This window comes from Microtus pennsylvanicus, chromosome 13 (genome assembly GCF_037038515.1).
Source record: "Microtus pennsylvanicus isolate mMicPen1 chromosome 13, mMicPen1.hap1, whole genome shotgun sequence".
Taxonomy (NCBI): domain Eukaryota; kingdom Metazoa; phylum Chordata; class Mammalia; order Rodentia; family Cricetidae; genus Microtus; species Microtus pennsylvanicus.
Genome location: NC_134591.1, coordinates 83783825 through 83811691, shown reverse-complemented (window position 1 = coordinate 83811691; position 27867 = coordinate 83783825). Strand labels below are relative to the sequence as shown.

The following is a 27867-nucleotide window of genomic DNA, read 5'->3' as shown; positions in this document are numbered from 1 at the left end:
CTTTTGTATCCTCTGCTTGTGGGCCCGCAACACACCTTTAGCTTTTGTCTGGACATCAAGGCAAAGGTCTATAGGCAAGTGTGCGGCCAGACTCAGAAGCTACATTAATGTCTGGGGCTGCACAATGGCACTTTTTCATCCAAATGGAGCAGAGACGGGTGTCTCTGTTTGTTGATAGAGACAGTCTGTTTACCCTAGTTCTGAGGCTCCTATGCCCTAGGGCTATGGGGTGCATGAGAAAGATGGACCCCTTACTTTATCTTATCTGTCTTGAGAACCTGGGGGGCATGTGGCCCCTTTCCTGCATTTGGTTAAGCTTTAGGAACCCTGACTTGGGTCTGGGTGGGGGTTGGCCCAGGCAGGAGAGAAGCTGGGGGAGGGTTCTGGCCTCCCTTTATATGGAGTAGCTGAAAGTGAGCACACTCCCCCTACAGTCACCAGTGACTCAGACCAGCTGGGATTCATGTGGAAACAGGATGTATATGCCCTGGCAGGGGCGGGGCAACTGAGAGGAAGGATCCCTGTGCTCATAGAACTCCATCATCCAGGCACTTACCGTCTGAACACAGGTAGATGGCGTGTGTACAGACCAGGCCCTCCTAGCCAGGCCTACACAGACTGTTGAGATTAGGGTCCTAGTCCAGTCAGGAAATGACTGCCCCACACCAATCTGCCTACCTAGGGCCTAGAAAACCTGGGCCCTCACTGGAAGGTTTCCTTCAGAAAGGGCCCAACCTGAGCCCAGAGAGAAGACTCCTCCTGCCCCAGGGTAGGGGCAAGACTGTCTTATGGTCACGCCCACTGGCGGGAGGTGTTAGCAGACAGGACCGAGGACTCACTCATACCTGTCGACCTGCGCAGCCCAAGCTAGCAGCTGCCATCCATGGGGAACAGCCACTGCGTCCCTCAGACTCCCAGGAGGCTACGAGCCTCATTTTCCAGAAAGCCCTCGCTCAAGGGAAACAGGTGAGAGGTGTGGCCTGGCCTCAAGGGAACAGGGTCTCCCTGGACCTGCTACCTGCGCCAAGCCTTGGCCTCCGGTTTCCCTTGTTCCCAGAGAGGACAGCTCCAGGAAGCTGGCCGGCCTGTTTGGCACCGAGGCTAGGCCCGATGGGGACACCGCGGCTAACAAGATCTTCCACTACATCCCCGGGACGGTGAGCGGAGGGGCGTGTCTGGCAGGAGCGGTATGGCACTGGGCCTGAAGTCTGAGTACAATTTGTGCTTCTTCTGTATGAGTGTGTGTGCCACAGTGTGAGTGATAATGTGAGAATCGCATCTTCCAGCAACTCAGGGTCCTCCCTGGCCAGTTTGAAGGGATTCAGATACAAAACAAGATGAGGAAGTTGACACTGCCCCTCCCTGGGAAGCTCACTCAAAAGTCTAGGCTGAGAGTGAAACCAAGACGGGCACTGAGTCAGTGGTGAGCAGGCAGAGCCTGCCGGGGCTGTTGTACATCCAGGGGCACAGGGACCACCCTCAACCTTCCCTACCCCAACCTGGGTCTTGGTGGGCCCAACAATTGTGCGGGGGCTTCTGGTAAATATCATACTTCAGGCCTCAGTTCCCAAGGGTTACCCACCCCTAGCTGTTTCTGGTTATCTGCAGCCTACAGCTACCACGTTGCCATATAGGCAGGCACCCATCCCCATACAGCAGTGAACCAGCTACCGATAGACCTCTTCATCAGAGGGCTAACCATTCTGTGGGTCTGCTTAGAAAAGATACCTTTCCCCTCCCCTTTTCCCAACTCTCTGGCAATACTTGGGAGGAGCCTGGGCTGCAGGTCTGACAGGAACACCTCCTACTGTGCTGGTCTTGGAGAACCACACCCACCCCAGTGAGCCAGGCTCTATGTGCAGTCTCTACCAGGGCTGGAGCAAGTCTCCCATCCTGTATTCTCAGGTGCTGCAAATGATGTAAACTCCCAAAGCATACCTTTCTCACTGGCTCCCAGGAAGCTAGAAAAATTGTATCACAGCCCCTCCTGGTCCCTGAGGTTCCAGAGCTCTCTGCAAGCAGGTGTCACCTTTAGAAACCTTGCTGCCTCAAAGAGGTAGAGAGGAAGATGGAGCCTGAAGTGACTGAGGGTGGCATTCCTCCCTATGGCCACATCGAAGACCCTGACTCCCTCTAGTCAGACCCTCTTGGACAGAATTCTGGGATGGATAGTTGACCCTAGCCAGGACACAATAGCTGGAAAGGAGGTGGTAGAAGGGGAAGAAGTTCTGGCCAGGCATGGAACTACTCCTTTTGTACACTGTACATAGGCTATGGACCCTAGGTAGATTCTGCATCTGAGTTAGAGCTGGCCCTGTCACAGCACCAAGCTAAGCCCTCCTGGGGGCAGAGTTCCAAGGCACCAGGGCCAGCTTCATAGCCCTTCCTATTCATGGCCTATTTCTCAGTGGTTTCCGCTGTGGGTGTAGATGCAGGAGGCCCCACCCAGAGTCAGGGAGGATGGAAGCTGTTTGTGTCTGTTCACATTCCTAGGCCGGCACTGGAGGTAGTTCAGCTTGGCCAGTGTGAAGCAGCCCGTGCAGGTGATCCTGGGCAGCTCCCAAAGGCAACATAAGCCCTCTCCTAAGCCTCTCTCCTGCCTCCCAGCACATCCCAGGGCATCTCCTAGGCTTTGTGGAATTAGCAGTAAACAAAATACAACGCTACTTCTGTCCTCACCTTTTTCCATTCCTATGTCAAAGTCAAACAAAAGAAGATAGAGTAAGCTAGACTAAGTCATGTGGTGGTGGCACACGCCTTTAATCCAGCACTTGGGAGGCAGAGGCAGGCGGATCTCTGTGAGTTCGAGGCCAGCCTGATCTACAAAGTGAGTTCCAGGACAGGATCCAAAGCTACGCAGAGAAACCCTGTCTCGAAAAACAAACCAAAAAAGAAAGAGGGAGGGAGGAAGGAAGGAAGGAAGGAAGGAAGGAAGGAAGGAAGGAAGGAAGGAAGGAAGGAAGGAAAAAACAATAAGCCAGTATTAAATGAAAAACCCAAGGCTGAAATTTTAGGGCATTGAGAAAGAAGGTAAAATCTGAGCAAAGCCCTGCTGAAGGGGGTAGAATGAGGATTTAAGGTTGAGTAGTCACCGCAGAGAATTACACATGCAAAGGTGAGACACACATGTGCCTTAAGTAATGGAAAAATGAAGGAAAGGACTGGTCCCCAAATTCAGTCCTCAGACCATTGTCAATGCTTTGCCCTCTACTGTGAGATAGATACTGTGTACATAGTAAGCTGGGACATCAGCAAAGACTCACAAAAGCTGGCTAGTATCTCTTTCCAGTTCCAAGTTTACAGACATCATGTTGACAACTCAATTTGGGCAGTATAGGGAATATTTACAGCAAAGAAACTAGCAAATACCACAAGCTAGAACTCTTGTTTGTTTGTTTGTTTGTTTGTTTGTTTTCATAGAACCAGGTAAAATAAAACATTGCCAGTTGTCACTGGACATTTGAGAAGGCTTTAAGCATTATCTCATCCTCATAATATACCTCAAACTCTTTGACAAATCCAGGGGTGTTGAATGACCAAAGTCAAGTTGCATAGCATAGGAGGTAACGAAGATAAGGATTGAACCCACTATGTACCAACCTCAGTCTGTACCACAGAGCAGATAGCTCTGACTGTGGGGAGTCATATGTATACGTGTGGTGTTACACATTCCACTTTTCATGTGAAGAGGCTTAGGTGTGTATGGGGTATGCATGTATGTGAATGTTCTTGATGAATGTATTCTGTGACCATGCATGGACAGATCAGAACTATATGCAGCAGCCGTGTGTATATTGCCTGGGGATCTGGCCCCATCTGGTCCCTCTCCTAAGCCCTGCTCCTCTAGGACATCCCGGGCCTGGAAAATCAGCCAGAAAATCTGGAACAGCCATTCCTGAGTGTTTTCAAAAAGGGGTGGCGGAGGACACCTGTGAGGAACCTAGGCAAAGTTGTGCACTATTCCAAGGTTCAGCTGCGGTTCCAGCACAGCCAGGTAGGAGCCACAGCAGGTTGGGGAATGCTTGGGGAGCAACTTTCATACTACCCCAGGGCTATTCCCCCACCCTCTGAGACGAGTGGCCCCCACCCTCTGAGACAAGTGACCCCGCTCTCCCCTAGGACATCAGCGACTGCTATCTAGAGCTGTTCCCCTCCCACCTGTACTTCCAAGCCCATGGTTCTGAAGGACTTACATTCCAGGTGAGTGGTAAAGACAGAGGGCGGTGCTGGCTCTGTTCTTAGGAGTCCCTGCAGTCCCTCCTATACTGTCCTCTGGCAGGGGCTGCTCCCGCTGACAGAACTGAGCATCTGCAGGATTGATGGGTCCAGAGAGCATGCCTTCCAGATTACAGGTGTGTGGAGAGTGCTGGCCTGGCCCCCACTGGACCAGGACCCCTGGACCTGGGAGGAGACTACCTGGGGCTTCTGGGAGCTCTAAGCTTTGTCCCTAGCCCACTTGACTCTTCTGCCCCCAGGCCCACTGCCTGCCCCGCTCCTTGTCCTCTGCCACAGTGAAGCTGAGCTCAGCCACTGGCTTTACCATCTGGAAAAGCAAATGGCTCTCTTGGGGGGTCTGCAACGCTGCCACTCAAGCCCCCCACAGGTCAGTAGCAGGAAACTGTAAGCCCTTCCCCAGTTCAGACCCTCTGGCCCGCCTGTGACTTACTCCTTCCTCCTCCCCAGAGTTCCCTAGGGGATGAACTCCCCTGGACACGGCTATGGAGAGTATCTGGGTGTGAATCCATGGGCAGCGCGATCTGTGCCTCAAGGGTCAAGCTGCAGCATCTACCCTCTCAGGTGGGTGGGAAAAGACATGAGGTGCAATGAGAGGGAAGGATACAGGAGCAGAGAAGGCTGGACTCTAGGTGTCCAACCCCACTCTATCCTTTGACCCTTTACAGGAGCAGTGGGACCGGATTCTGGTACTATACCCAGCATCCCTGGCCATCTTCTCTGAGGACCCAGATGGACTTACCTTTAAGGTTGGCACTCTCCATATATACCTGTCCCGAAAGGTGCCCTTTGTGGGGTGGGAGTGAAGACTCAGAAACCTGTATTTCAGGGCTTGTTGGGACAGAGCACAGTGCTCCACCCATCTGGCCCCACTGCCCTGGTCAATCTGGTCTCTACTCTGGCACAGAAGAGGAGTCTCCACCCTCTACAGCCCTTCTCATCCTGGAGAGATATCACTAACCCTGGAGTGGGTGGAATAGAACATGCTACTTCTTAGAATTCATGGTGCATGATTCCCCTTGTCTCTGAGCACCTTCTGTGCATTGTGCGGTGTGTGTGTGTGTGTGTGTGTGTGTGTGTGTGTGTGTGTATGTGGGGACCAAATCATGACTGGTGTGTATTCACAGTCACTTAAAAACACACCAAGGGGACTTCCCTGACAGGTACTCATAGCTGACATAGGCTGGTGAAGAACCAACAGGAAGTAAAGTGGAGATGTCCCAGAACAAACAAAGCTGCCTAGCCTTTCTGAGTGGCATCCTCAGTGTTAGGTGGCCTGAGTTTCCAGCCCAGCTCTAGAGGGCAGGATGGAAGGATAGGGCCAGGAAGAGGCTGAGATGACACAGATAAATACCTGGTCCTCACACTACAGGGGGAGCTTCCGCTAAGTGCAATCCACATCAACCTAGAAGAGAAGGAAAAGGAGATCCGCTCCTTTCTCATCGAAGGTAGGGGCCTACCCAGAATCTTACCCACTGCCCGACTGGGCTTCTAGTAGGGGTGAGGATGGTAGATGCCTCAACTCTTTGCTGGGGTCTCTGTGGGGTAAGGTCCTGCCAGACCTTAGCTCACATGTCTGTGTGCTAGGCCGCCTCATCAACACCATCCGTGTGGTGTGTGCCAGTTACGAGGATTACAGTCAATGGCTGCTGTGCCTCCGGACTGTCTCGCACAGGGATGGGGCCCACCTGCTGCCTGGCCCAGAGAATTTCCCAGGACTACATGGACCCACTAAGGTGAGGGGTCAGTGAGAGGGAGGAAAAGGGTAGGTCCAAGATAAGGAGACAGATCCAGCCACTCATCTTACCTCTGCTGCTTAGGCCATGAGTAGAGGCCGAGGTTCACTTTCTTCCAATGGACGGACCAGCTGGAAATTAGAGTGTCCAGTGCTCCCCACCAGCCAATCCCTCCCTGAATCCTCAGTGCCAACCACTATAGGCTTCCCTGCACAGCCTGTACCTGTAAGTACCTAAAGGAATGACAGGGGATGGGGTTAAGAAAACACAGGCCCCACTGTCCCTCAGTGACCCTGGACCATAGTTCGGCAGGGAGGGCACTTGAACTGGAGGGACCTTCATACAGCCCATAGAAGAGTGTGTGGGGCCGGGCGGTGGTGGCGCACGCCTTTAATCCCAGCACTCGGGAGGCAGAGCAGGTGGATCTCTGTGATTTCGAGGCCGACCTAGTCTAGAAGAGCTAGTTCCAGGACAGGAACCAAAAAAAGCTACAGAGAAACCCTGTCTCGAAAATCCAAAAAAAAAAAAAAAAAAAAAAAAGAAGAAGAGTATGTGGGAAAGAAGCCCTGGAGATCTTTCTGGATGGTTCTTGGTATCCACAGAACCAAACCAACTCTAACTGTGTCAGCACTGGTCGAAAGAAGACAGAGCTGAGGCACAGTGGCAGTAGCCAGTCTCCCAGGGGCAAAGTTCGAAGGGAAGTATCTGGCTCAGCTGTCCCACTGCCCCTGCACCTGGACCTAACCAAGGTGAGCCCACTACGTACCCTGAACCCAGGCCACTATCCCTTCTGCTTCTTCTTCCTTGCTTGTCCAGATGGAACACACAGAGACCTCGTGTTCTGAAGACAGAAGTTCTTGCTGCATCTAACTGAGGGAACCCATGTATCTCCTTCTTGTAGGTGAGTGAGCTGGACTTAGACAGCAGCTCAGAGGCTCAGGACCACTCTTCAGATATTCCACAGTCCCCGCTCTATGCTGATCCCTACACACCACCAGCTACATCTCACCGCAAGATTACGGACCTCCAAGGCCTAGATGAGGTCAGTGCCCTACTAGGTGGATATGCTACAGTGAGATCAGGAGATGTCAGAAGCCTGAAGTCTATGAATGGGGGAGTGTTTCTGGGCAAGGGATCCCTAGGCTTCACAGTGGTCCCAGACCAGGGCTTCAGGAAACCCACATTTTCCCAGCAGTTCTTCTGTGCGATGCAGACATCTCCTGGACCTGAGCTATCAAGCCCGTTCCCCTCAGTCTCCGTGTCTGTGCCTGTCTCTGACTCCAGCTCTGGAATCTCCAGCTCTCCTAGGCCTCTGGGCTCCCATTTGCTCTCCAAGAAAGGTGCCCTGCAACCCAGAGCTTCCCAGAAACACCGGGGTTCCATCAAGAACAGAGGGCCATGGCCTTCAGACCTCCCTCAGCTTGTAAGTCACATCCTCCACTCTGGTGTGGGGGCCTCAGGATCAGGGGATGTTGGATAGAGGGTTCTAGGACTCCAAGGAGAAACCAGGGACAGAGACGGTGAGGTAGGACAGGAAGCTAGAAAGTAAGAGAAGAAAGTGGCAAGAGTCTGGCCGATCAAAGAGGATGATCTGTGCTGGCTTTAAGACTTGTGTTTTGGGGCTCCCAGGTCACCCCTGCCAGAGAAAGTACACCTAGTTCCCTGCCACCTCCCCCAGGTGAGTGAGGGTCTTCTCTCCTTCAGGGAAGGGGTGCTACTTCCTAAAGGCGGATCCCTGATTTGTCTCTGACATCCCTACTAGATGAAGAGGCTCCCAACTGGAACAAGACTTCCTCTCCCTCCCCCCAGAAGTGGCCACAACTCAGGAAGACTCCAGTGGAGATGGGACTCATTCAGTGGATCTAATGAGCCCCAGGTGGGCTGCTTCTCGGAAACATAACCAGCCAACGCCAACCTGGACAAGGGTATGCAGCCATACCAGTCCTGTGACCTACATTAGATCCACCAGGGCCTCACCCCAGCAGGATAAGAGAGTTTCTAGAACGCTGAGGATAGAAGCACCTCTCACCAGGCTCTAACTCATCAGCTTTAGCAGCTAGAGCAACTAAGAGAACAAATCAGTGAGGGACATCAGTGAGATCCTGGATACCCCAGGGATTATATCTTTAGGGAAGAAAGAATGAAAGTACTGGAGCGGGTCTTATAACTGGGGAACTGCATGAGTGTGAAACACAGAGCACCAGAAACGTCAGGTTGTCAAACTCAGCATGTGACGTCAGAGGACACGAGGGTCAGAGGTCAGGAGCCATCACAAGGAGCAGGAGTATCAAAAGACCTAGTAATGCTGGGTGTGTAGGGTAAGGCTGGTCAGAAAGATTAACACTATAAACAAGAAAAAGACTTTATTGGTTCTGTGTCCCTGCGTTTCCCTCTGAGCAGCCAGAGTACCCCACCATCCTAAAGACCTTCGTGTGCTGTCTTCACTGTGCCACCTCAGTTCCTTCACCTACATCCCCACTCTATAACTTCTCTCAGCCTTGGCATCATTCAAGCTCCCTGTAGTATCAGAAGACAATCCTTCCATAGGATACTATCAGATTCTGTGTATATCGTATCCAGGGCTCTTGGAGAAGATCCAGCCCTGCCCCACAGATCCCATATTGCAAGGGTCTCAGAAACCATCCCCGGAGGTATCCCCTAGAACAGTGGTTCTCCACCTGTGAGTTGCAATCCCCTTGGGAACCCTCTAGCTCCAAAAATATTTACATTACAATTCATAACAGTAGCAAAATTACAGGCATGAAGTCACAACAAAAAATAGTTTTATGGTTGGGGGTCACCACAGCGTGAGGAGCTGTATTAAAGGGTCACAGCAGTAGGAAAGTTAAGAACCACTGTCCTAGAACCTAGTCATTGACTCAGGCCAGGCCTAGGCAAGCTGTGGCTGCAGTGCCTCAGGGATCAGGGCCTTGGAGGACCTTGCCAGCCAAGCCTGCCTTCAATAGGGCAGAGTTCTTGGACTGCTTCCCTCTAGCTTTGAAAGCACTTAGTAGCCTCTTGGCCCAGACCCAGAGGGGCCTTTCTGATTTTACACTTATTGTAGAGTCCCCTTCTGCTGCCCATTCCTTATTTATGACTAGACAAAAGATAGGATGCCCAATTAAGTTGGATTTCAGGTAACAACAAATAATTTCTTCATACAAGTACACCTCAAGAACTTCATGTAAATTCAAATATAGCTATGTGCCCTGTGGTTTTTACTTGCATATCTGGTGCCCTATTACCCAGATCCTGGCTCAGCCCACAGTTCTGAACCTCTACCCTCTCAGGTTTGGAAAATGGCCTTGGCCTTAGCCACTGGCTGGACCCTCAGGTTGAGTCCAAGTCAGTCAGCACCAAGGACACTGGCTCCTTCCTAGATGCCAAAGAAGACAGAGTTCAAAGGTGGGGAGAAGAACAACATCTTGTCCTTGTCACCTGGGTTCATCCCAGTGCCGCACACCTCACCAGGCCAGCCTGGCTCCTAGCAGCTTGGGCTTGAGTTGGAACTGGGTCTTGGTCTGCCATTATGCCCTCTCCCAACCTGGCGGCGGAAGTAGCGGATAGCAGAGATGGTGCCAATGTTGGCCAGCAAGACTGTAAGAGAGACACAAGATATCCTGAGTGCCAGCTCTGGCTCTCGCTACCTTCTGCCTACATAACCTAGCCTTCAAAGGACAGTATGTTGGAAGTAGGTTAGCAATGACAAAAGCAAGGTCAAAGAGAGCCTGAACCTCCCAAGTACCCTTATCCCTGCTGGCCCAGCAGATGTGGTAAACAACCATAGCCCCTAGGTCTTCTAAACATCATACCCCCTGCCCCGAGAACCTCCAAACCTGTTTTCCAAGCATCTGGAGCATGTAGATCAGAGGTTCTCACAGCCCAAGTGGCAAAGGCAACAAACACTAGGCACATGTCATTCTGGCTGAATGTAAAGGAAGTAAGGGGATTCCGTAGCTCCCCTAGGAAAGAAAAGGACATTAGATGCTCCTCTCTGAGATACGTGTGACATAAAATACCATCTGTCCTAGAGAAATGCGTTGAGTCAGATCTTCCACATGACTTCTCTTCTTTAAGGCACTGGATACTATGTATCATAGTTGAATCAGAACAATTTGGGTGCTTTGCCTTTAGGGTCTTCTGTTTTCTGGTTTGTGAAATAGTTTCCAGAGGGGAGAGGAGATATTTTTCCACAGTGCCTAATACAGCCTGGCCTGAGTGGGAATGTGCCCCTATTACCTGCGCCCGTAGGAGCTGGAGGAAGGTTCCTGACGGCACCTAGGACTGGAGTGTCAAAGCCAAGCTGTCCCATCTGGACTGTGTCCTGGGGTAGCTTAGGAACTTAACCTTCCTCATGCAGATCCCAGAGCATGCAAGAGCATACATACAAACACATCCACACAGACAGGTGATCAGGATCATTCCTGCTTCTCTCCCATAGCCTCTTGGCCTAATTCCCTGGACAGTATGTTTCCAGGACCTGGATCAGCACCTACCTGCTTCTCTGATTGCCAAGCTAAGAGGTTCTTCCGTAGCTGGCACAGGCATGGAATATGCCTCAGGCCCTACTTCCCTGAAGAGCTCTGAGGTCTGCACTTGGACACGGGTGGCCGGTGCCTGACTGTTCCCAAATCCTTCCTCTGTAAAGAAGTGTTCATAGACCTCAGGAATGGAGATAGGCACTAAATCTCCAGGGGGAGCAAGTGCCACAGCCTCTGCCCTTGGGGGTGGGACTGGGGAGCGTCCCCTCTGACGACTTGACCTTTGGGTTCTGCTGTCCTGAAAAAAGAACTCGCATGAGTCAGGCCACTGGACGTCATCCAGGGCTTGGCTGGCTGCTGTCTCGTTCTCTACATCTTCATCTTCCTCTTCAATGGTATCACAGAAGAAGAACTCATAGGCCTCAGGGAGAGTCACTGCATAGCATCTTCCAGGCTCAGGTTCTGCTGAGACAGAGGATGGAGGAGGAGGCAGGTGCTTGAGGATCCGAGGTTGGGGGAGTCGGGGCCCAACAGCCACAGCATCCCAGGCTGCAGACCCCCCACGGCTCCCTGCTGCTGTCCTAGGAGCTGAGGGCCAGTCTGGGGTTAAGAAGGGTGGGCCTGTAGGCTCGACTGATCCTGATTCTTCGTGGGTAGGTGCAGCCATGGAGAATCGTACTTTCTTCTTCTTGGGGGCTTGGGCAGGACCTAGACGAGGCTCCCCTGAGGAATATTCTGAGGACCCTGCTGAGAGCTGCTCTACTGGCTTCTCAAAGTATCCTCCAGGAGACACAGTCACATCTGTATCCACCATGGCAGCTTCAGCCTGGGAAACAGAGGATAAGGAAGGCGTAGCAGGGATAGACACACTCTCTTCAGACTCAGTCTTTGAAACAGAATGAGGCAGATCTGTACAGACCGCTGGGGCAGGCACAGAGGGATAAACTTCTGCCTTGATTTCTGAGCCTTCTGTGGATAGGTCCTCACACAGTCCAGGTATGCAATCAGGGGCAGACTCAGTTTTGTCCGGTTGAAAGATGGAGGCAGGGGTGCACAGAGCCGTGTCAGGGGCAGAGGCAGGTGTAGACTGTTTTGTATTAGGTTGACATTTGGAGGCAAGTGTGGACAAAGTCATGTCAGGTGTGGAGACAGGTATAGACAAAACTATGTCAAATTGAGGCTTGGAGGCAGGTTTAGACAAAGCCGTGCAGGGTTGAGGCTTACAGGCATGTGTAGAGAGAGACGTATTTGGTGTGGCGATGGAGACATCTGGCTGAGGCTTGGATGTCATGTGTAGCTCAGCGCTGGGTGTCTTTCTGGTCTGGTGTGTATCTTGTTCAGTTATTAGAACAGGTGTAGATGGATCCAAGCCTGACTCTTGTCTGGCCATCTGTTCAGGGATGCTAGAGCCAAGTTTAGAAGCACCTACAGGGTCTGACTGTGGCTTATCCTGCTGGTCTTTTGCCATTAATGTCCCAGACACAAGAACCTCCTTGGGCCTGGTCTCCGTAAGTTGTGGGGAGCTCATCTGAGCAGCAGGAGAGCCCAGAGATCCAGAGCACTTGACCCCCTTGGCACCCACGGCACGCCTCTTCTTACGACCAGGGTTCCGCAATGGAGCTTCAAGGTTGTCTGTGGGACTCTGAGGGATGGCACTGTGGCCAGGGGACTCAGGACTGTGAGAGGGCTCACCAGGAGATCTGGGAGCAGGGCCCTGCAAAAGCCTCTGCATCTTGTCCCTGGAAATTGTTGACCCAGGGAAGGACGAGGCCTGGCCAGGACAGACGCTGTCTGAGCTGAGGAACAGTAGAGCTTCTGACTGTGTGGACGTGCTGGCTACCTGATGACTGGCTTCTAGAGCCAGGACAGGCTCACACTGAGACCTGCTGACCAGCTGCTGAGTAGCCACGTCCTCCAGTTCACAGCCCTGCTGTCCCCTCCCCTGGGGAGCCAGCTGCCCAGTGAAGAGGGGTGGGGGCCCAGGGGGGCTGCTTCCGCTGCTGTCCCCTTGGTCAATGTCACTGGACAAGAGCTCGTCACCAGAGGCCAGGCCAGCCTGCAAGAGGCCACACTCATCAGCAGTGGCAGAAAACTCAGCCCACTCTCGATCACTGAGCTGGACACTATACTGGAAGTTGTCCATTGCACATCAGCAGAGGTGCTGGAGTGACAGCAAGACTGTGGGCCAGACAGGGTCTTCACAAATCCAGGCTCCATGCACTAAGTAGTACACACTGCTACCACCTTGCCTGACCTCGTAGGACCTGCCCCCGCCCTGGTAGTCCATTTCCGTCTAGAGGAACCACAAGACAGACTCCGCTTCTTCCAGATTCTTCTAATTCATTCTTTGAGTTAGAAATCTACTTCAGTTTCCCCTATTTTCAATTCAACTCCAAATAACTCTACCATGACACATTGTCACAGTCCTAAAATGAAATGTTATTTTATTATATGTTATTATATTATATATTTAAGATATATTAGTGAAATAAACTAAAGATCAGTGTTAGTCGTGTTTGAATAGTGTTCCCCCACATCTCTCAGATCTTTCAATGGGATTGACTTCCCTTCTCAACTCTGTCACTGTGGTCTGCATCAAAGACCATCCATCAGAGATCAATTCCCTCTGATGGTCATTTCTAGCCTCCCCAGCCACCACTATTGGCAGCTAACCACAGAAGAGAATCTATAGTATCTGTAAGTGACTAGCCTTCTGGATGATGACCTTCCACCAGCCTTGGCTGGAACAGGTTTTCTGAGCCTACCAAGGTCATGTTGGTACTGGTCAGAACCTGCTCAAAAGTTTGTAAGAGGAGCCTAGGCCAGAGGTCACACAACTTATGTGAGCCCCTCTGAACCCCAGCAATCTGCTCTGGCAGTTCTCAGGGTCTGTACTCCCATCTAGTCCTGCCTGACTATCCAAAGCCCCATTTTGCCATATCTCAGTGAACCAAGATAACCAGAGCCAGCCAAGGCCTCCAGCCTCTGTCCCCTAAAGGGGCTACTCTTGGGGCCTTGGTCAGCAATGTCTAGAATGAGGGAGTGGGACAATTCCTGGACTATGACTGGAACAATCCTAAGTGAGAAAAAACACTGAGGACTTCCTAACTACCAGCCCTTCTCCCCTCTTGAGTCCCTGGAGAGGCCATGGCAAAGCTTTCCTGCCACTAGGACCCCTAGACAGAACCAAAGTGCTAAGTGTATCCTACCTGATTCTCGGCAGCCAGCTGGGGCAGTGGAAGTATGCATCTAGAGGCCTGTCCCCAGGCAGCATGGTGCTAGGCTTCTTAATGCAAGCCCCGCCCCTTCCGCTAAAAATAACCTGTCCCTGGGATCACTTATGACTCGTGCCAGTCTCAGAGCCAAGCCACAAATAGATGGCATTTGAGGGGCCTTCAGCAATATGAAGGACATTTTCCTGGTGTAGGGCCTGCACTGGGGGCTGGCATCAGCTAAGATCACATCAGATTCCAACTAGAGACGACTGCCTTACGACTGCCTTATGACCAGCACAGCACAGGTCTCCCTTCCCAAGAAGATCTGTGCCTCCACCCCACCTACAACCCAGTGTCTAACACAACCTTGCAGACAATATTGCCAACCTAGATCTGACATCCAAGGCTCCTAAGTTGCTAAGCCTGCCAGTGAAACTAGAGGAAAATGGTGCATTCATTGCTCTTGTGAAGGGTTCCCCAGATTGGCATGGCTTCTTGGCCTCAAAAAAAGGTTGATCAGGGTCAAAGGAACAGAGTTTAGTCGGTGGAAAGAAAAAAGGGTATTTGGCCAGGCGGTGGGGGCGCACGCCTTTAATCCCAGCACTCGGGAGGCAGAGGCAAGCAGATCTCTGTGAGTTCGAGGCCAGCCTGGTCTACAAGAGCTAGTTCAGGACAGGCTCCAAAAGCTACAGAGAAACCCTGTCTGGGGGCTGGGGGGAAGAAGGATGTTTGGTGGGTAGTGCTAAGACAGGATGGCCATTCTACCTCAAGAAGATATGGGCAAGCCAGGCAGTGGTGGCGCATGCCTTCAATCACAGCATTTGGGAGGCAGAGGCAGGTGGATCTTTGTGAGGGTTCAAGGCCAGCCTGGTCTACAGAGCGAGTTTCAGGACAGCCAAGGCTACACAGAGAAACCCTGACTCAAAAAAAAAAAAAACAAAACAGGTGGAGCAACCAGCCTCTCCTTGCTAGGCCCCTGATCACCTGTCCATCCCAAAACAGTCACTAGAAGACCCTTCTTTCTGAAGGGCATGAGACACAGAAAAGGTAACTTCTACATAGCTAACACATAACAGCAAAGCTAGCATCAAATTTGCAATTTGTTTTTTTGTTTTTGTTTTTGTTTTTTTGATTTTTCGAGACAGGGTTTCTCCGTAGCTTTTGGTTCCTGTCCTGGAACTAGCTCTTGTAGACCAGGCTGGCCTCGAACTCACAGAGATCCGCCTGTCTCTGCCTCCCGAGTGCTGGGATTAAAGGCGTGCGCCACCACCGCCCAGCTTGCAATTTGTTTTTTGAGACGGGGTTTCTTTGTATAGTCTTGGCTGTCCTACAGCTAGCTCTGTAGACCAGGCTGGCCTCAAACTCACAGAGATTTGTCTGCCTCTGCCTCCCAAGTGCTGGGATTAAAGTCTTAAATTTGCAATTCTTTTATGTCAGCTTCCAAATCTCTAGGGTTACAAGCATGTGCTACTATTCCTGGATACCTCCTATCCTCTTTAAAAAAATATATTGTTCGGGGGCTGGAGAGATGGTTCAGCAGTTAAAAGCACTGCCTGCTCTTCCAGAAGTCATGAGTTCAATTCCCAGCAACCACATAGTAGCTCACAACCATATGTAATGAGGTCTGGTGTCCTCTTCTGGCTTACACGCATACATACAGACAGAACACTGTATATATAATAAATAAATCTAAAAAAAAATTATTGTTCTAAACTGGGCATGGTGGCGCACACCTTTAATTCCAGCACTCCAGAGGCAGAAGCAGGCAGATCTCTGTGAGTTCAAGCTAGCCTGGTCTACAAAGTAAGTTCCAGGACAGCCAGAGCTGTCACACAGAGAAACTCTGTCTTGAAAATAAAATAATAATAATTATTATTATTAACATAAAATATTGCCCTAGATGAGGTTGTGCATACCAGCAATCCCACTAGGCAGATAGAAACACAAAGATCAGGAGTTCAAGGGCACCCTCAATTACATACCAACTTCTAGGTCTACTTGGGCTACATAGGAACCTGTCTACAAAAAAGGGAAAGACTTCTTTGCCTGATTCAAAACTCATGGAAATATGTTTGCCTTGCTTTCCCCAGACACTTGGTATTGGTGAGTCACAGCGCATGTTTTGTTCCCACCTGGGACTAGGACACCCAGCATCGTGTCCTGCAAAGATAGCAGTGTTACCTCATAGTAGTTCAGGAGATGCACAAATCTGAGTGTGCCCAGAGAAATGGCAGTCAAGCATTACGTGGACTTCCTGAGAGAAGACAACTCTGGAGTACAGGACTAGGATAGAAAAGGGTCTTAGTGTGGGGCCAAGAAAACAGGGTTTGAGTAACAAGCTTCACTTGATTGACTCAGCCTTCAGAAAAAGCCCATTCCCAACCTGGCCAGGAAAGGCTCCAAAACTGCAGCAAAACCCTGTCTCAGAAAAAAAAAGGGGGAGGAAGGAAGGAAAGAAAAAGCCCATTCTTCCACTCACGCCTAACTGTAAACCTTCTTGGTGAGATGGCGGGAACAGATATTTGTCGAAGGGAAAGGATCTGTAACTCATCTCATGCTAGGCAGGAAGATAACATGTTCACTACATAGCTATCTTGTAGATGCTGTAGTTATGTATAGTGACAGAAGCCCACTCAGTAGGCACAAGAGGTTAGTTGGCAAAAGGAAGGAGGGCCTTCAGGGTCTCTGTACAGGAAGAAAAAAGCTTCCTGCAGAAGACCAAACAGAAAAGGACAAAGCTTTGCCTGAAATGCCCCTTTGGGCCACAAGAGGGCACCAAAATTCTACTCTAAACAAGACAGAAGGTTCTAGGGGCCTCATGGTCTGTGGTCCCTAGTATGGTTCCCACTCTTCCAAGACAGAAATAGAGTAGGATAGGGGTTTCTCAGGGGTTTTCTAAAAGGCTTTTTATGAAGCTACACAGCTTCTTTCAAGACATTGACTAGAAGACAGGTCTCAAAAGTAAGGGCTGGGCCTGCAAGATGGCTCAAGAGGTATTCGTTGCCAAGTTTTACAACCTGAGTTTGATTCCTGGGACACATGTGCACAAAGGGAAGATTCAGTTCCTTCCTGCAAGTTGTTGTCTTCTTGCCTACACGCAAACACACACATGTGCGTGCACAAATAAAGAGATAAGAAAATAAATAAATGTGGTTTTGATTTTTTTTTTTTAAGATTTATTTTTGTGTGCATGTTCCCACAGAGGCCAGAAGAGGTCACTGGCTCCTTAGAGCTGGAGTCAAGGGCCTGCCCAAGTGGGTTCTGCTCAGGTCCTCTGGAAAACCACTGAGTCATTTCTCCAGTCTCTGCTTTTGTTGATATTTTGGGTTCTCTTGATTTTTTTTGTTTTGTTTGTTTGTTTGCTTTCAGACAGGGACTCTCTATGCAATCCAACCTGTCCTTGCCATTTAGACCAGATTGGCCTTGAAACCAGAGATCCTCTCACGTCTACCCACAGAGTGCTAAGACTAAAAGTACCAGATTGACTTCAAGACCCTGTATAGGCAAGGATATCTGCCTTTCTTTTTAAAATAGGTTTATGTAAATGTGTTTAATCCCAGCAGTCAGGAGTCAGAGACAGGTGGATTTCTATGATTTTGAGGTCAGTTTGGTCTACATAGCCAGTTTCAGGCCAACCAAGGCTATACATAATGAGATCCTGTATCAAAAAAAATTTTTTTCAATTAAGTTTTTAAAAATTACAATACATAATGAATTAAATAAAATAGTCTTACTAAGCTTAACACATCATGTTTAAAGTATACGCTACTAGATTTTTACACAGGTATTCAGCTAAGATGTCAATCTCCCAGACAGCCAATAGCCTGTCACCCAGAGCTGATTTCTGCCCTAATGATTCTTCTCTCCCCTTCCCTCCCCTTAAGGCACCATTGCCAATTTTCTGTCACTATGAAGTGGGTCACCTTGTCCAGAATTTTATGTAAATGGAATCATACGTTGAGGTCATCTTTCTGGAATAAGCACTCTGTCATCAATGAAAGGAGAAGAGAGATGTACCCACCAGTAGACTGAAGCCGTGCTAGCTCCTGGAAAAGAGAGATGTACCCACCAGTAGACTGAAGCTGTGCTAGCTCCTGGAAAGTCTCCTATCAGTTTGCATTCACTCTTATTTTATAGTCTAAACCTGCAGCACAGGGCAAACAAGTAGGCAAAATTTCGTTTTGTTTCGTTTTTTGTTTGTTGTTGTTGTTTTGAGACAGGGTTATGTAGCTTTGGAGCGTGTCCTAGAACTTCCTCTGTAAACCAAGCTGGCCTCAAACTCACAGAGATCCACCTGCCTCTGCCTCCCAAGTACTGGAATTAAAGGCATGTGCCACCAATTGCCTGGCCAGCTACAAGCAAGATTTTACAGAAGCGTACTGACAGCAGGTTGTTAAAGACACAACAGTCTATTGCTTCGGCTGTTTCTTCAAGTCATTCTGTCAAGTGAGGTCATTCTCAGCAAATACGCAGTACAGGCAGTGCTTTAAGTAAATCACTAGGTAAATCAGTAAGCTGGTAGCGGATAGCAGGTCTTTTATACCTTATTCTACTTCATATACAGTATATATGTGCTTATACTGTGTGAAAGAGTAGGTTTTGCTTGTTTTTAGGTTCGTCCACACTATTGCATTTATCAAAGTTGTTTTTGAGACAGGGTCTCACATTGTGGACAATAGCCTCAAACTCAAGGGAATCTTGCTGCCTCAGACTCTTGAGTTCTGAAATCACAAATGTGAACCCCTACAGTTGGTTTATATTTATCATGTTTAAAAATTGGGGACTAGTGTAGAGAGCTTGTGATCACCACCCGATGATCACCACCTGCTTGCGTGAGTGTACCAATGAACGGCGCCCACGTGGCTATCTAGGGTTGGTAGCCCAGGCCTACTTAAGGGCTGGGGGAGGTTTGCCCAGGGAGAGAGAGAGATTTCTTCGATTGTCAAAAGTCCTGAATAAAACTGCCTGTAAGAAGAGTTCCGGTGTTGCCTCATCCTTGCTGGACGAGGCGGTCATGACAGACTAGGTATAATGGCCCAGCACTCAGAAGGCAGAGACAGGCAGATCTCTGTGATTTTTGAGGTCTGACTTGATCTACCTAACAAGTTCCAGGCCAGTCTGGGCTATACAGTGCCCCATGTCTTTAAAAAAGAGTAAATAAAATTCTATAGTTCCTTTTTTATTATTATTTTATGTTCATTGGTGTTTTGCCTGCATTTGGGTCTGTGTGAGAGTGTCAGAAGCCTTGGAACTGGAGTTACAGACAGGTGTGAGCTGCCATGTGGGTATTGAACCTAGATTCTCTGGAAGAGCAGCAGAGCTCTTAACCACTGAGCCATCTCTCTAGCCCCAAATTCTATAGTTTCTAAAGAGAGGGTCTCAGGCTGGCGAATTCACAGAGATTTGCCTGCCTCTGCCTTCTAAATGCTGAGGTTAAATGTGGGTGTGGTACCATTATTCTGGCTGGTCTTATGTCAGCTTGACACACAAACTGGAGTTATCTAAAAGGATGAAAACTGGATTGAGAAAATACCTTCATTTCCTAATTAGTCATTGATCAGGGAGGGGCCAGCCCACATGGGTGGTTCCATCCTTGGCTGGTAGTCCTGGGTTCTATAGGAAAGGTTGTGCGCTTTCTCTGGCAGCACATATGCAAAAAAAGAAAAAGAAAAGGAAGGAAGGAAAGAAAAGGAAAAGAAAGAAAAAAAGAAAGCAGGTTGAGCAAGTCAGCAAGCAGCTTGAGTAAACAGTAAGAGGCGCCACCCCTGGCCTCTGCATCAGCTCCTGCCTCCAAGATCCTGCTCTATTTGAGCTCCTGCCCTGGCTTCCTTCAATGATGAAGCGCTGTGGAAGTGTAAACTGAATAAACCCTTTCCCCCACAGCTTGCGTTTGGCCATGGTGTTTTGTCACAGCAATGGAAACCCTGACTAAGATTTATTTATTATGTATACAGTGTTCTGCAGGTCAGAAGAGGGTATCAGATCTTATTACAGATGGTTGTGAGCCACCATGTGGTTGCTGGGAATTGAACTCAGGACCTCTGGAAGGGCAATTAGTACTCTTAGCCTCTGAGCCATCTCTCCAGCCCCATGCCCACAGTTTTTATGCTTATTTATTTTTTTATTTTTTTAAAAAATATTTTATTTTATTTATTTATTATGTATACAATATTCTGTCTGTGTATATGCCTGCAGGCCAGAAGAGGGCACCAGACCTCATTACAGATGGTTGAGAGCCACCATGTGGTTGCTGGGAATTGAACTCAGGACCTTTGGACAACGCTCTTAACCTCTGAGCCATCTCTCCAGCCCTGCTTATTTATTTTGTATGTATGTGTGGGCATGTACATGCCAGTGCATGCATGTGAATGGAAGTCAGAGGGAAACTCATGGGATTGGTTCCCTCTAACCATCTGGATGCCAGGGACAAAACTCAGGTCATCAGGCTTGGGGGCAATCATCCTTACCCACTGAGCTAACAAACTGGCTGTTGTGAGACAAAACTTTTCCTGGGGAGACACGACACACTTCTACTCACCCCAGATATGGAACCTGTGACAGACCAAAGGGCAGATACCACCAAAGTCCACCTTGGTGAATCAGTGAGTTTTATTGAGATCACTTACAGGAGCAGAAATGACTCAAAGACGTTAGCTGCATTAGCAAAGCCCACCCCCAGCATGAATGACAGCTCACAAAGCTAAGCACCTGGAGTATACTGCACACCCAGCAGACAGCCTAACAATTTGGAGAGTGTCCTTTCCAGGTGCCTCAGATGACCTAAACCTCTTCCAAACAGCTTGGCTGACTTCTGCTTCTTCTCAGCAACTGGTTTGGTCTGAGAGACTTCTTTTGCAGCTCAGCTTGCTGAGCATCTTCTTTGCAGCTTGGCTCTACTACCTCTGAGGGGGACTCAACTTTGATTGCTTACTCTGGCCTAGTAAATCTGGTCAGTTTCAGGGACTTCCTAAAGCTATTTTGTGTAGACTGAGACTACGCTTTTGTCTCCTGGCCACCCAGACCTGAATAATCTCACAGAAACTATATTAATTGCAACATTATTTGGCCAATGGCTCAGGCATATTCCTGGCTAGCTCTTACATCTTAAATTAAATTAACACATTTCTATTAATCTATATATTGCCGTGAGGTTGTGGCTTACTGGTAACGTTCTGGCACCTTTCTCCTTCAACAGCTACATGGCATCTTTTTGACTCCACCTATTCTCTCTCTATATCTCTTTTTGGATTTTCTGCCTGACTTTACTCTGCTAAGCCATTGGCCAAACAGCTTTATTCATCAGCCAATAAAAGAAACACAGATACAGGACATCCCACATCAATTTTTAGTTGTTTGCCTTCCTGTTTAAAAAACTTCCCTGAACAACCAAGAATGTTTCAATCTAGAAGCAAACATTTCACAATAGTGGCCCTCTCTTAAATGTTTCACTGCCTTTCGGTAATGTCACAGTCAGAGAGATAAAGCCAACACAGGTAAAAGAGACAACAGAACCCATTTCATACCTAAACTATAGCATTATATGTGTTTCGCAAATTTTTTCCTAGTCTGTAGTTTATCTTTTCATTGTTTAAAATATCTTTTGGAAAGCAACTTTATTTATTTATTTATTTATTTGAGTCAAGATCCGCAATGTAGTCAAAGCCTCAGAACTAAGTGCCTCCTGCATCAGCCTCCTAAGAACTAGGATTACATATGCGTGCCATGAAATACAAGTGTTGTGGTGCACACCACTCTTAGAGCTTGGAGGTAGAGGCAGGAAGTGAAGGGGACTCCTACACAGCAGGGACTCCCTTCCAGACCACAGATAAAGCACAAACCACACCAAAACACCTGTTTTCACAGAGAGATCCTTTATTAAGCAGGAAAGAAAAGTTAAAGTGCCTGCTTTCTGACTCAGGCAGAAAATCAGCAGCAAATGATCTTGCAGGTAGAATTTTTAAGAGAAGAAGGGGAGATCTGTGTGAGAATGGGCTAGGATGTGGTGGTAAAGGAGATAGGGGACAAGGGAGAAGGAGATAGGGATAAGAAAAAGGGGAAAGGGGTATTTGTCCCAGAGGGACAAAGTACTGCCTCTGGATAGAGGGGAGACAGACGTGGTGAACAGGAAAATGGCAGTTCATAAAGGTAAAGGGGGAACCCCAAGCTAGGATGAGGTGTTTGATTTTAACTGGGCATCTTAATTAGGTGAGCCAAAGGGGGCTTCTGATGGCTAGACTTTAGTAGTCAGCCTCAGGAGGAAGAGGTGGCCAAATAAGGAAGTAGACCATTTGGCTAGCTTTAGGGATACTAGTCTAACAGCTTTTAAGAGGGAATGGAGGAGAAGGATATAGCCTGCCTGAGGCATATGCTCTAGTAGGCTAGTGTCCAGAAAAGTCAGAGCTACATAGTGAGACTCTGTCTCAAAAAGAAGGGCAATATAAACAAAAAATATGTGCCCCCACCCATAGCTGTAGCTCTTACTTCTTCCTTCCTTCCTTCCTTCCGTTTGGTTTTGGTTTTGGTTTTAGAGACACAGTTTCACTATATAGCTCAGGCTAGCCTGGAACTCATTAAGTAGACTAGGTTTACAGAGATCCACCTGCCTCCACCTGCCAAGTGCTAGAATTAAAGGCATGTCCCAACACAACCAGCTAAATTCCTTTGGGGCGGGAGGTGGACAGGGCCTCTCTACATAGTCCTGGCTGTCCTGAAGCTCACTATGTAGACCAGGCTGGCCTCAAACCTAGATATCTTCCTGCCTCTGCCCCCCCCCCCCAGTTGCTGGAATCAAAGGAGTACACCACCATACCTGGCTAAAACTCCTTTTTTGTTTGTTTGTTTGTTTTGGTATGGTTTTTTTGTTTGGAGGGTATTTTTTGTTTGTTTGTTGTTGTTGTTGTATTTTTTTTTGAGTCAGTGTTTCTCTGTGTAACCATCACGGCTGCCCTGGACCTCCCTTCGTAGACCAGACCAGGCTGGCCTTGAACTCTCAGAGACCCACCTGCCTCTGCCTCCTGAATGCTGGGATTAAAGGATAAAGGAGTGTACCACAACTGCCCAGCCTGAAACTCCTTCTCCTTCTTTTTTGTTTTGTTTTGTTGTTGTTGTTTATTTGTTTGTTTGTTTGATATTTTTGTTTTTTGTTTTTAGAGACAGGGTTTCTCTGTAGCTTTGGAGCCCATCCTGGAACTAGCTCTTGTAGATCAGGCTGGCCTCGAACTCACAAAGATCCTCCTGCCTCTGCCTCCCGAGTGCTGAGATTAAAGGTGTGGGCCACCTGAAACTCCTTCTTTTAACCAGTACATCCACTCTCCTATTCTACAAGTGGTGAATGGTAAGTTTCCTGTTGACTCGGGTTTGTACTTCATCTTGTGAGTGCTTAGCAAGATGTGATGAGGATGAAGCATAGGACTTCAAGCTGTCACCCTCTCACCTGATGCTCAATAATCAGGCCCTCTGCTAACAGCAACCCAGAAAGTGCATCTGAACCTCCAACCGGGTGTTAAAGTCAGTCTGGATGCCACAGGCATCTCTGTGGTAGCCATAGATGCAGAAAGTGTTCATCCTCCTGTCATTAGCGGTCCCTTCATCTGTATTCTCTAATTATCTCAGATCCAGCCACTCTGACTTCTTTCACATCCCACGACCTCTGGTGATTTTAGGCATGTAATCTAGCCTCAAGGACTATATTGGTGTGTACAACTTCTGCTCTTTACAGTTTCTGAATGAATTATATTGAAATTATTTTCATTGCTACATAACAAAAACTAAGTTGCTAAAAATGAAAAACACTTAGGATCTCACAGTTCCTGATTGGACCTATCAAGGAGTGGCTCAGCTGGCAGTTTTGTTGTTTGTTTTTGGGAACAGTGTTTCTCTTTAACTGCCATGGCTGTCCTGGAATTCACTTTGTAGACCAGGCTGGCCTGGAACTCACAGAGATCTGCCTGCCTCTGCCTCTCGAGCACTGGGATTAAAGGCCCAGCCTGGCTCAATTCTTACACAGAGTCTTTCAGGGCAGGACTTGGTATGGTTTCATCTTATATTCATTGTCATTGATATTGATAGGAGGCCTCTAGTCTGTTATGCTCTCTGTAAAAAGATTCTGGAATCAAAGGTGTAGGTCACCCCTTTGTTGCTGTGAGGTGTCTACCAGAGAGAACTACTAAAACACATGTTCAAGGCAATAGAAAGTCTTTATTAGCTGGCCGGCAACTACACTGGGTATTCAGGACCCCAGTGCACGCCCAACTAACTTCCTTCCTTCCTTCTCTCTCTTTCTCTTTCTCTCTCTCTCTCTCTCTCTCTCTCTCTCTCTCTCTCTCTCTCTCTCTCTTCCCCCCCCCCCTCTCTCTGTAGACCAGGCTGACCTTGAACTCACAAAGATTTGTCTGCTTCTGCCTTCTGAGTGCTGGGACTGAAAGCACACCTGGCCCAAATCTTTCTCAGATTGAGCTTTTAAGCACAAAAATCACATCGTGGGTTAACATACCTCAGTCAGAAGCCAAACTAGGGAAGTCAAAAGCCAAGTTTAGTAGATTTAGGGACTCCAGCAGCTTCCCAAAACCTATGGACTTTGATGGGTGCGGTCTTGCTGGGTTTCATGGCCTGAATGGTCCTTTCATCATGGCATCAGTTGTGCTAAGATCTGGAGACCTGTTACTACCATGCCCAGCATCAGCTGATCCCTCTGGTAAGGGTATCCTGAACAAACTACAGAGGACAAGAAGTAGGGCAGGAAGGCCAGGGTCTGGTTAGAATTAGCGCTCTTTCCAGAATTCTCTTCTGGAAGGGGGCTAATAAGACCAATATGACCTCCTAGGGCTCTCTCAGGTGATACTTCTCCCTCTAGCCACACAGAAAGTACTCCCCATAAGGACTGATCTCAGCAGGCCCTCACTTCCCCTTCCCTGTATATTTTTCTAAACTGAGCAGTTCCCTACCCCTCACGCAGACATTTCTTTTCTCTCATTACAGGGTTTTTCTGTGTAGCCCTGGCTGCCCTGGAACTCACTCTATCGACCAGGCTGGTCTAGAATCAGAGATCTGTCTACTTCTACCTCCTGGGTGCTGGTGTTAAAGACATGCACCACTATCGCCTGACTCGCACAAACTTTTCTGCCAAGAATATCTTCCATTTAGTTCCTTAGTACCATTGTCCCCTTCGCTCAAGTCTAAAGGGTACAACACCTGTTCTACATGGAACCTGCTGTTCAGGATCACAGGCTCCAGCCCCTGGAAATTCAGGAAGATGGAAAGCAGTGGTGCAAACAGGGGTGACAAGACAAAGACTTACAGATTTCTCCCAGGTGTACAGTTCAGCACAAGAAGATCCAGAGACAGCCTTGGAGGAGTTGACAGATCAACCTGTTGTAGAGTTCCTTGCCTTACTTCATGGTAGCCTAGATGCAGCTTCCATATGGCTCACAAGATACTCTGTGGGCTGAATTTGTGATGGGGCCATCCCCTTACACAAGGAAGTCACAGCACTCAGCATCAGCTCTGCAGGTGGAAGAGACACAGGCAGTAGAATGCTGAATTTGTGGAGTGAGGTGAGTGTCCAGTGAATTCTCTAGACTTGGTGCCAGTGATCAAGATAATGCTCAGAGGAACCCAGTCCTCTTCCACTGAGTGTGCAGTACATTCTTGACACCTCAAGAGTATCTCCTGAGTCTAGGAATGAGGCGACCTTAACAGTGTGTCAAGCCGGGGATCCCCACCTGTATTGCAGGCAGGGGAACTTAAGCTGGGAGAGGGGTAACTCAACCTGGCTAGAAGCTGGTATCTTTGTGCTTAACCATGAGAATAAAATGGAATCCAAATGGCCAAAATTGTGGTTTCAAGGAAGATGAGGTCAGCCCTCTACCAAGGGCAGCACAACTTAACACAGATCACCTTCCAGGGTCTAGAGAAGAGTGAGACAATTCTTCTTCTTCTTCTTTTTAAAGACAGGTCTCACTGTGTATCCCTGGCTGGCCTGGAATTCACTGACCTGAAACTCACTATGTAGACCAGGCTAACCTCAAAATCACAGTGATCCACCTGCCTCTGCTTCCCAAGTGTGGATTAAAGGCTTGTGCCACCATGTCCAGAAGCACCAGGATGAAGGAGATGGTCCAGTACTTGTTCTACGAGCAAGGAAAACTGAGTTCAAACCCCTAACATCCATATAAAAAGCCATACTTTACTGCACTGCCTAGAACCCTAGCCCAGGGATGGGGGACAGAGATTAACATTCTGAGAGTTTGCAGGCCAGCCAGCCTAGCAAACATGACTCTCTTTCAGTTCAAGGCATAATCTAGAGAACCATAGAAGACATTCAATGTCATTCTCTGTCTTCTGCATGTGTGTCCATGGATACATACTAGCATACTCACATGTGTAACACACACACACTTTTTTTTTCTTTTAGGTTTTTCGAGACAGGGTTTCTCTGTGGTTTTTTTTAATATTTATTTATTATGTATACAATATTCTGTCTGTGTGTATGTCTGCAGGCCAGAAGAGGGCACCAGACCTCATTACAGATGGTTGTGAGCCACCATGTGGTTGCTGGGAATTGAACTCAGGACCTTTGGAAGAGCAGACAATGCTCTTAACCTCTGAGCCATCTCTCCAGCCCTTCTCTGTGGTTTTGGAGCCTGTCCTGGAACTAGTTCTTGTAGACCAGGCTGGTCTCAAACTCACAGAGATCTGCCTGCCTCTGTCTCCCAAGTGCTGGGATTAAAGGCGTGCGCCACCACCACCCGGCTACTTTTTTTGTTTGTTTGTTTTCAAGACAGGGTTTCTCTGTGTATCTTTGACTGTCCTGGAACTCATTCTGTAGCCCAGGCTGGCCTCGAACTCATAGAGATCCTCCTGCCTCTGCCTCTTGAGTGCTGGGAATAAAGGTGTGCGTCACCATGACTGGCTCACACACTTTTGTTTAATTAGCAAAAAATCCTTTCCCCGGTAATTTTCCCTCACAGAGACACATTCTGCAAAGCTTGGTGACTGTCATCTTCCTGGCTGCCCCTCTTGGGGCACCTATTATAGCTGAGGGAGTTGCACACTCTACCATCAAACAAGGCAAAGCCAACCCTGGAGTACCCGGGTACATCCATATATGCCCAAACTGGATGCAGTTAGTGGGGCTTGAGAAACAAACCAGGTCAGGGCTGCTGGAGCTAGGAAGTGGTACGACTGAACCACACGGATCACAAGATGAAACAAAACAAAACCACACATGACTCTGTAAATATTCTTTGGTACAGTGTAAGCATCAAGCCTGAAGTCCCTGTCACACATGATCAATCCTGGCCCCGAGGATCTGTTCTGCAAGCAACAGGAGGTTACTGGAGTCAGCTCTAGTCAAAGTTTCCACAAGTACACCAAGGTAAGCAACACCGTGAGGGCCCACCGAGTGACCTGAGTTCCAACTGGTGCTGGCAGGCCACCAGGTGGTCAAGTAAGTGGGGGCACACGCCGGCTGGGACACCCTCACAGCCGGTGAGGAAACAATTCATCTTGGAGAAGCACTCTTTGAAAACAGCCCAGTACTTGCCCAGAATCTCAGAGTGGGCGGAGCGCCGCTGCTACAGGGTCAGAAGCAGGAATCGGTTCCTGCAGTGGCGATCCTACACACCCCTCACTTACACACCTCTCACCTCCCACCTGTCTGTCACTGGGCCATGTAGGTTCTGCAGATGTCTCTGTCAGCCGTCTCTAGTTTTGTGTGCTGGAAGCTCTGGAGCAGGAACGCAGGATGGGAGGCAAGCCAGAGGTATCCTGCACTCTAGATCTTAGGATCTGAGGACCACAATAAGTCTAGAGAACTGGTGCTTCATCCCAGCCTGGCTCACGTCTTTCCCATGCGCGTTCAGGATGATGGTCTGGAGCTGAACCAGGCTCGCGTTGATGCGCGCTAGTCGCCACTTCTCCACGACCAGCTTGGAGGTCTATTAGGTGGAGCAGCGGCTAAGTGTGGTATTTAGTTGTCCCACGTTCAACCTTGCGGGTTTTGGGATGCGCTGTCCGACTCGTCTTGGATCCACCTAGGGCTGGTCAGAGCTCCTGCGAGGGGTGAAGCAAGTGTTCGGCTTTCCTGGAATGTCCACCGGCGTAATGCACTCCTACAAACTTGAACCTGGAGCCTGTGCATTGAGGGCTTTAAAAAGGCAGGGGAGCGGCGGGGCCTGTGAATTCTACTTGGTTTCAGTTCCC

General features: G+C 48.8%; 2 protein-coding genes across 4 annotated transcripts; one reads left to right on the top strand and one right to left on the bottom strand.

Moving 5' to 3' along the window:
- The first annotated feature begins 68 nt into the window (after positions 1 to 68).
- On the top strand, positions 69 to 8336 carry Plekhn1 (pleckstrin homology domain containing N1). Its single transcript, XM_075944826.1, has 16 exons — positions 69 to 966; positions 1058 to 1157; positions 3848 to 3994; positions 4120 to 4200; positions 4280 to 4352; positions 4476 to 4603; positions 4684 to 4797; positions 4902 to 4982; positions 5606 to 5681; positions 5821 to 5969; positions 6054 to 6194; positions 6572 to 6718; positions 6871 to 7011; positions 7165 to 7392; positions 7599 to 7647; positions 7732 to 8336. Exons 1-16 carry the CDS (start codon positions 884 to 886, stop codon positions 7833 to 7835), a joined length of 1842 nt encoding a protein of 613 aa, XP_075800941.1. The 5' UTR covers positions 69 to 883; the 3' UTR covers positions 7836 to 8336.
- Positions 8318 to 27867, bottom strand: Perm1 (PPARGC1 and ESRR induced regulator, muscle 1). 3 transcript variants are annotated; one of them, XM_075944819.1, is made up of 5 exons: positions 27305 to 27867; positions 24962 to 25167; positions 10466 to 12876; positions 9806 to 9931; positions 8318 to 9566 (listed from the first exon to the last, which is right to left on the bottom strand). In XM_075944819.1, the coding sequence occupies exons 3-5, from the start codon at positions 12591 to 12593 to the stop codon at positions 9454 to 9456; spliced, it is 2367 nt and encodes a 788-aa protein (XP_075800934.1). In that variant the 5' UTR covers positions 12594 to 12876; positions 24962 to 25167; positions 27305 to 27867; the 3' UTR covers positions 8318 to 9453. The 3 variants fall into 3 exon arrangements, with proteins under 3 accessions (XP_075800934.1, XP_075800935.1, XP_075800933.1); XM_075944820.1 differs by having other exon boundaries at positions 27312 to 27792; XM_075944818.1 differs by lacking the exons at positions 24962 to 25167; positions 27305 to 27867 and adding an exon at positions 13660 to 13758.